The 9130-nt window shown below is 37.5% G+C and overlaps 1 protein-coding gene across 1 annotated transcript; it reads left to right on the plus strand.

Annotated features, from left to right (window-relative positions):
- The first annotated feature begins 651 nt into the window (after positions 1-651).
- LOC112038274 (homeobox-leucine zipper protein REVOLUTA) lies at positions 652-8700 on the plus strand. Its single transcript, XM_024071075.2, has 18 exons — positions 652-1821; positions 2124-2283; positions 2798-2883; positions 2996-3086; positions 3211-3306; positions 3435-3548; positions 3637-3720; positions 3826-3981; positions 4057-4131; positions 4274-4380; positions 4535-4718; positions 5134-5322; positions 5552-5632; positions 6082-6216; positions 6547-6881; positions 7116-7221; positions 7370-7519; positions 7803-8700. Exons 1-18 carry the CDS (start codon positions 1589-1591, stop codon positions 7950-7952), a joined length of 2532 nt encoding a protein of 843 aa, XP_023926843.2. The 5' UTR covers positions 652-1588; the 3' UTR covers positions 7953-8700.
- Positions 8701-9130: the final 430 nt, after the last annotated feature.

Raw genomic sequence — 9130 nt, forward strand, 5'->3', positions numbered from 1 at the left:
AGTAAGAGAGAGTGCGAGGAGAGAGGATTGAAAAAAAAATATTATTTATTTTTACAATTGTGCTATAGTACCATCACAAATTTGTGATGATACTGTAGAGCAATTTTTTTTTTTTTTTAAAATACAAGACATATGCAAGACTTGATGTTAGCTTATTTTTTTTTTGTTTTAAATTATAAGAGCCTATTTGATAGAGATAAAAATTTGAGTAATATTATTTATATTTTTTTTTAAATATATAAATAAAAAAATATATAATATTATTTAAAATCTGAAAATATATTATTTAGCTACTCTATCAAACGTACTAAATTCCTCACTCTGTACTGTTTACCTTGGCCACCGCGGATGCTCTAAAAAGAGTACTAAAATCTTTCTCAAGAAAAAGAAAAAAAAAAAAGAAGAGTACAAAAATAATAATTAAATAATAGTAATAGTTAGTACTGTTGTAATGTAAAATACAGCAATAAATTAGTCCTGCCAATAAAGATTTGGTTAATTGACCGATGCAGTGGGGTGATTGACAGATGAGGCAGCAATGGTCTAAAGACGTCAATTCAAAGAAACACTAGGGACAATGACGTAAATGCCGCCGTAAATTATAAAGAAAAAAAAAAAAAAACCATTGCCTGCTCCTTAGTTTTGTCGATTTGCGTGCAAATCAACTCTCACTCTCTCTCTCTCTCTCTCTCCTCTCTTTTATTCCTCACTGTTTCAGCTCAGCTCAGATCACTGTCTTTTTTTCTCTTTCTTTCTCTCTAAAATAGCCCCAAAAATCAAAATCTTCCTCCCAAAATTTTTTCTCATTTCTTCACTGTATCTTCTTCTTTCTCGTCATGATTAGGGTTTCTTCATCATCATCATCACTGTGTGTTCTTCTCGTTTGCATATTGTTACCTGGTTGTCTCTGATGCTTCACCCATTGGCTCTCTTTTGCCCCCAACACTGACTGTGAGAGAGAGAGAGAGAGAGAGAGAGAGAGCCATAGCTTTCTTCTTTTTTTTCTTCTTCTTATTCCCTCTTAAGTTCACTCAACAAGCTCTCTGCATCACATGAAATGATGGGTCTGAAGTGGTTAGCTGAAAGATCTATGTGAAAATTTTCTTTTGAGATTTAGCTCAAAAACTTTAAGACTTGGTGTCAGTGAGTTTGAGGGACAAGTGGGTTTTCTTTGTTTTGGTGGAAAGTTGTTTTTTTTTTTTCTTTTTTTGTTTGTTTGGGTATCTTAGTTCAGATTAGTTCAAAACAGTGAGAGATTTCGGTGAGTTGTGGTTGTATCTGTGGGAAATCAAAACCGAACCCAGCGTTTTATTCTTCATAGCAGTTTTTTTTTACATCATCACCGACCAATAGCTGAGGCTCTAGAAGGATAAAAAAGAGTTGTATGCGTGTGTATGTCTGTATTCATACATGCATAGTCTTAGCCTTTAATCATTTTTTGGCTTTTATCTTCACCAATAAGCTTCTTGACTATTTAAGAAGCCGGACTTTACTAAGCTAAAGAATCTTTAGCCTTTTAATTACCAAAGCAAGAAAAAAAAAAGTAGTAGCTCTTGAACAGCTTTTTCTTGATTGAGGAAAAAAAAAAATGGCTATGGCTGTGGCTCAGCAGCACAGAGAGAGTAGCAGTGGGAGTATCAGTAGGCACCTTGATGCTGGCAAGTATGTTAGGTACACAGCTGAGCAAGTGGAGGCGCTCGAGCGAGTCTATTCTGAGTGCCCAAAGCCCAGCTCTTTGCGTAGACAGCAACTGATTCGAGAGTGCCCCATTCTCTCCAACATCGAGCCCAAGCAGATCAAGGTCTGGTTCCAGAATCGCAGGTATCATTTTGGGAAACTCGGGTTTCATTCTTCAGTTCTTTTTTTTTTTTTTTTCATAAATCTTTTCCTTTTCTGTGAGGGCAACAGTTTGAATTTTGAACCAGATGTTTATATTTATGGCATTTCCGAATCTTTTGCTATTTATGTCCTGTGATAAATTTGTAATCTTTTTGAGCAAAGGTGGTGAATTTGGCCTAAAAGTTCGTTTTTTCAATTGGGTTTGTGACCAATTTAAGTGGGTGGGTTTTAGTTTCATAGAAGGCTGAATGGTTTTTTGGGTTTTATGGTGTTTGGCCATGCAGGTGCCGAGAGAAGCAGAGAAAAGAGTCTTCACGGCTCCAGACTGTGAACAGGAAATTGACAGCGATGAACAAGCTGTTGATGGAGGAGAATGATCGCCTGCAGAAACAGGTTTCGCAGCTGGTATGCGAAAATGGGTATATGCGGCAACAACTGCATACTGTAAGTTTATGAGTCTTTTCTCCTGTAGATTGCTTTCCTTAATTGTTTCCTTGTAGTGGATCTTGTTCTGTGTATATGGTCCATTAGGGGTTTCAAATTGCAGTATGTGTGTTCAAGAAAAGGTAATTCTGTTGATCTATTAATGTTGTGGTCTTATCATTTTCAAAGAGAATTCAAGAGTAGGACCAAATTTGAAAAGGAATTTGATGTGGGACAAAATCTTATTAAATTCTGTACTTCATTTATTTGTTGGACTTCTATTCATTCTGATGTGCAATGATTTTATTTTTTGGCCCCAATTTGCTTGCATTTTGTTCTATTCTTATAGACTTTTTACTATGTTTGAACTATTCCACGATTAAGACATTTCAAGGATATTAATGGCACTTGCAGCTTTTCTGGCCTTGGGCAAGTTAGTGTACCTAATTGTGCTGCAAAAGAATTCAGCAATGGCCTTTTTCTTTGTTTTCATCGCTTGGTAAAAGTTATTAACCTTTAATTGTTTCTTCTGTAGACATCAGCGGCAACTACTGATGCAAGTTGTGACTCTGTGGTTACCACTCCTCAGCATTCTCTGAGAGATGCTAATAACCCTGCTGGGTAATCTCAAATACCAATGGCCATGAGCTTTGTCTTTTCTCCGCATTATCTGGAAATAAATGTTGTTATTGGTGCTGTTTCTGATTTTTTTTTTTAATTATTGTTTTGGCAGACTCCTCTCCATTGCAGAGGAGACCTTGGCAGAGTTCCTTTCAAAGGCTACAGGAACTGCTGTCGATTGGGTCCAGATGCCTGGGATGAAGGTATTTATTTATTTTTATTTGAAAAAGAAATATTTTTTTTAGTTTATGCAAGTAATAATGATATTGCATATTTCTTCACTCCTGAACCAGAATTAACTAAGCAATTTTTTAATTCTCTTGTCAGCCTGGTCCGGATTCAGTTGGGATCTTTGCCATTTCCCAAAGTTGCAATGGAGTGGCAGCTCGAGCTTGCGGTCTTGTAAGTTTAGAACCTACAAAGGTAAGCTTATTAGCATCCGTAGAAAAACTCCAGACCTTGTCATTTCTTAGTTGGTATTTGTTTTATCAATTTTTTAGGTTCATGAACTGTTTTAATTTGATGTATTTTTTTCACAAAATTGTGAACAGATTGCAGAGATCCTTAAAGATCGTCCATCTTGGTTTCGGGAATGTCGGAGCCTTGAAGTTTTCACCATGTTTCCAGCTGGTAATGGAGGGACAATTGAACTTGTTTACACACAGGTAAGCACAAATGGTTGTTACTTTATGTTTCTTCTGTTATCTACCTATGAATCTTCTTGTCCTGAGAAAGAACATCAAATTGCTTCAGACATATGCTCCAACTACACTGGCTCCTGCACGGGATTTTTGGACTTTAAGATACACTACAAGTTTAGACAATGGCAGTCTTGTGGTAAGCATGCCTTTTATTATCATATAGACAATGCACTGTCTCCTTATAAGTGGATGCCTAATGTAATATGCCTGTTTATGTGTATTTTGTTCTCTATATCTCAAGGTTTGTGAGAGATCTCTGTCTGGTTCTGGTGCTGGCCCAAATGCAGCTGCTGCTGCCCAGTTTGTGAGAGCTGAAATGCTTCCTTGTGGCTATCTGATTCGGCCATGTGAGGGTGGAGGGTCAATCATCCATATTGTTGACCACCTGAATCTTGAGGTTTGAGTTTTAACGATCGGCTTCTTGGTATTTATAACCTGGCATGGAAATTAATTCCTTTTTATTTTATTTCAGGCATGGAGTGTGCCAGAAGTGCTGCGACCCCTTTATGAATCATCAAAAGTAGTGGCCCAGAAAATGACTATTGCGGTGAGTAGATTCTAGTTGGTCTGATAGTATAGTTTTTTCTTCTGCATGTGGAGTTCAGTCCAATCCTTTGAGTACAACCTGAATTTACCTACCCTGAAAAAAGAAAATGTTAGAAGGTACTGACTAGATACTTTCTGTGAAGGCCCTGCGCTATATAAGGCAAATAGCTCAGGAGACAAGTGGTGAGGTTGTGTATGGTTTGGGCAGGCAGCCGGCTGTTCTGAGGACTTTTAGCCAAAGATTGAGCAGGTAGCTGTTTGATTATCTTTATTTCTTGGATTCTCTGCTGCATTAAAGCAGATTGTTGTGAAAGTCAAGTCATCAATTTGAGTTTTTTTGGCCTTCGACTTTGTATGTTGATCTGCAAACTATTAATTCTTTACAATTTTCTTCTTTGTTGCAGAGGCTTCAATGATGCCGTCAATGGATTCAATGACGATGGCTGGTCGTTGATCAACAGTGATGGTGCTGAAGATGTGATTATTGCAGTTAATTCAACCAAGAACTTGAGTGCCACCTCTAATCCTGCAAATTCCCTCTCATTTGTTGGAGGAATTCTGTGTGCAAAGGCTTCCATGCTACTCCAAGTAAGTATAGAAAGTCCCCCTCATGTCTATTAAACTTGTTGACTGTTACAAGAGGTTTTTAGCAAGTGAACAAGGAAATTTGGCCAGCTATCTCAACTTTTAATACTTCACTCCATTGGTTGGAATCAAAACATATCTAGATTTGTTTGATCTTTAACACTGATCTGTGAAGTGAAGCCTTATTTTCTTAAATACTTGGGCGTTATCTTCTGTATCTTTATAATGGTTATTGTCAAGTTTGTACTTAATCAATTAGCTATAAATTAAACTGAAATATTTGGCAAGACATCCATCATGAATTTGTATATCAATGTAAGTCTTGAATTCTTAAATGGGTGTCAGACTGTTGGTTGCATCCTGCACTTATGCATGTATCTAAGCAGGTTTGTGTTTTTCCTTTTTCTTTTCTTGCTAGAATGTCCCTCCTGCTGTCCTGGTGCGCTTCCTGAGGGAGCACCGCTCAGAGTGGGCTGATTTCAATGTTGATGCGTATTCAGCTGCATCATTGAAAGCGGGCTCATATGCTTATCCAGGGATGAGGCCTACAAGGTTTACTGGGAGCCAAATTATCATGCCTCTTGGCCACACAATAGAACATGAAGAAGTATGCTTCTTCTTCTTTTCTTTTTTTCCTTTTTTTCAAATGGTAGTTGTTGTCTCCCCTCCCTCTACTTCTTGGGTGGGTATATTGGCATGGATATATAATTTCCTTCAAAGGGCAGAGATGTGTTTATCTAGATTTGCTTGGAGATAGTGCAATGACACATAGTGAGACTGTGGGATAACATATATCACAGATATTAATTCTTGCTAACTCTTGGTGTGCCTTCCAGTTGCTTGAAGTTATTCGACTTGAAGGACATTCTCTTCCTCAAGAAGATGCTTTTGCATCAAGGGACATTCATCTATTGCAGGTTCTTTTTCTGAACTTTTGCTTGTTTTTTTCAGCTCTACTTATTGTTGCTTACTCATATCTTGCTTAAAAAAAGCATTTGCTGAAGTTTTAGCATTGATATGGACTAATTTGTGAAATTCTGACATGGTTATATACATTGTGTTGAAATCATGACCTGGCAAGTTGACTTAGCAGTTGTGTGGGTTCAGTTTTATTGGAATGCCACCTGATCTGATTTTTTGACCTGAGAATTGGGGGTCAACCCAAAACTTCCCTTCAACACATTTATATTCAACAGAGTTTCCAACTGTTAAAATATTAACATATTTGGTGAATATGTTTTTACTGGATTTTGGGACCTGGCATTATTTAACTTTTTCTTCCTGTTTTCTGGTTGTCCTAGCTATGAAGGGTCAGAGTTTGTTTGTTGTATGTAATCATACTTAAATGCCTTAATTTCTTTGGCAGATATGTAGTGGAGTTGACGAGAATGCTGTGGGAGCTTGTTCTGAACTTGTATTTGCTCCAATTGATGAAATGTTTCCTGATGATGCTCCACTGTTACCCTCTGGTTTCCGTATCATTCCGTTGGATTCAAAAACAGTTGAGTTTATCTGTTCTTCCCTGAATAATCTTATACTTATTCACACTTTCAATGGTCTATCAATTTCAGATAGTTGTGCATGAGTGAAATGTTTGACTAGATGAAAATGCAATGTCAAATTCTCTGACACAATGAAGTCAGAATTTCCTTGTGACAGAACTTTTATGTAAATTATATATTGTGATGGATATATCACAGGAGTTTTATTGATTAAAAGCACATGCTTACTCTTAAGAGCCTGAGATAGTTTATCTGAACACTGTGAATCCTGGAAATCATGTTTATGTACTGTGTTTTCCCCCCTTATGCTTACTGTCATCTTTATACAGAGTGATGCAAAGGATTCATTGTCGACTCATCGCACCCTAGATCTTACATCAAGTCTTGAAGTGGGCCCAGCAACAAACCATGCTGCAGGAGATGTGTCATCGTGTCATTACTCTCGATCAGTCTTGACTATTGCTTTCCAGTTTCCATTTGATAGCAGTCTACAAGATAATGTTGCAACCATGGCACGCCAGTATGTCCGAAGTGTCATCTCCTCTGTGCAGAGGGTTGCGATGGCAATATCTCCAACAGGATTGAGCCCAGCCATGGGACCAAAGCTTTCCCCAGGCTCTCCAGAGGCTCTTACGCTGGCTCACTGGATCTGCCAGAGCTATAGGTGAGTTCTGCTTTGATTTCGCATATTGTGGTTAGGATGTGTGACACCGTGGTTGGCATCACAGAATCCATTGAATACTAAAAAGTGGATGTTAGCTTCCATCCTGCAAGCAAAAAAATTTGAAGTTCATGATCAACCTATCTTCTGTTGAGCTGTTATTAAATGCTTTAATATAGACCCTTCCAATATATTCCTGTACAAGCTAGTTAATTATGTTCTTTATCTTTTCCTCAGTTACCATATAGGAGCAGACCTGCTGAGATCTGATTCTCTGGGTGGTGATTCGGTGTTGAAACATTTATGGAATCACCAGGATGCTATTTTGTGCTGTTCATTGAAGGTACAGATTCCAGTAGAAAACACCTCTTTTTATACTTTGATAGAAAGGTTGTGGAGTTGATATAGTGGTTTAGCATATTGCTCAATTTATGTAGTCTATTTAAATGGTAGTATTTTTTATTAAATCTGGATTTTCATTGGCATTGCAGACAGTGCCAGTTTTCATCTTCGCAAACCAGACAGGGCTTGACATGTTGGAAACAACTCTAGTGGCTTTACAAGACATCACACTTGATAAAATATTCGATGAGTCTGGACGCAAGGCATTGTGTGCTGACTTTGCCAAGTTAATGCAGCAGGTGAATTATAAATGGACAATTTATTTTATTGTAGTGTGCCATCAGGTTGCTTGATATACGTACTCTTGTCCATTCCATAATTTCTTCTTTGGGACTCTGCTTGATAGACATGCATATTTGGTTCTTTTCTTTTGGGACCATACCATAGTTTTGGTTCATAAGTCATATGCTGAACTCAACCTCACCCATCTTTTTACATGGTTTGCTGAATATATACTCCTTGCCTTTAACATTTCTATTATAAACCCATAATGTCTGAATGTTTTACATATTTTGATATCAGGGATTCACTTACTTGCCGGGTGGAATCTGCATGTCGACAATGGGGCGCCATGTTTCATATGAACAAGCGATTGCATGGAAAGTCCTTGCTGCAGATGAGACCACTGTCCATTGCCTAGCCTTTTCTTTCGTAAATTGGTCTTTTGTGTGAACATTTTAGTTGATATTTCCAATCACCCTCCTCATTTCCCATCTTGAATTTGGAATTCGGGAAAAAAGATGCAAAAAAAAAAAGAAAAAAGAAAAGAAAAAAAGAAATGGGCAAAGAAAATGGAAGTTTTGTACTTATTTAAATCCTAGTCCCAGGTTTGCATTATATTAATTCGATTAAATTTTTATAAATGCACCCGAGTTTTTGAGTTATCCATGTGAATTTTTTTCTGGTAGTGAAAGTGTTTACCATTAAAGATTGGTGTTGGAACTTGAAGCAAAAACCGAAATGGGGTAAACGAAGACGTGTCTACTTTTCTATTCAGTCCTCCTTAGCATGCGGTGACTGACAAATTAGCGGTTACAAAAAGCTTTGTTTCCAACTCATGCTGCTGTACATGGCTCGTGATTATGTGTTTTTTTTATTGACTGACTAAACTGGTACGTACGTATATGTATACGTGTCTAGCTACAAGTTACCATCTATATGTGCTACAGTACTGTTTATCTGGCCCCCATCCCCTACCCTTTGTGTGGGTCCTTATGTTGAATCACTGTGGCCTGTAAAAGTTAGCACAGTTTACTCCGTAAAGTGCATTAATTTTGTACTTACTAGGCTTGTCTCTTTAAACTTTAATGTCCTACTTTTTTGAGAATTTTCTTTTCCGCCAAAGCCATTGGATATAGGTGTTTGACAGACTCTGTCTTATTTATAATTCCATCATTTCTCTTTTGTTTGTTTGTTTGAATTTAAAGGTTTTAGTGTTTGTAGTCATGGACTTCTGAGGATTCTGAGAGTACGGTTGTGCGCAATAAGCATGCACGCCTGCTCTATGGGATCAGGGTCGTTGAAATCTCAATGGGATTACTGAGTATTCTCTGCCAAGAAACTGATGTCTCTCGGAAGTGTTTCCATTCCCTTTACAGTTTTTAACCTCCCCATCATCAATTTACTCTGTAGAGGTTATGATGAGAAACTTCGATATCTTGGAATCTCTCACATGTTACATTGTTACCTTTACGCTATGCCTTATACTTGTCTGCCAAACAAATTAAATTTCGGCAATTCTGTTATGTACATACTTTGTGACCACTAGATAATCACTTTCAAATGGACTTGTAACTAGCACATTTTTATTTTCATAACTTCAATTAGTTGTGAAACGAGTCCCCCCTTAT

The sequence above is a fragment of the Quercus suber genome, unplaced genomic scaffold (genome assembly GCF_002906115.3).
Source record: "Quercus suber isolate HL8 unplaced genomic scaffold, Cork oak 2.0 scaffold_360, whole genome shotgun sequence".
NCBI classification, from domain to species: domain Eukaryota; kingdom Viridiplantae; phylum Streptophyta; class Magnoliopsida; order Fagales; family Fagaceae; genus Quercus; species Quercus suber.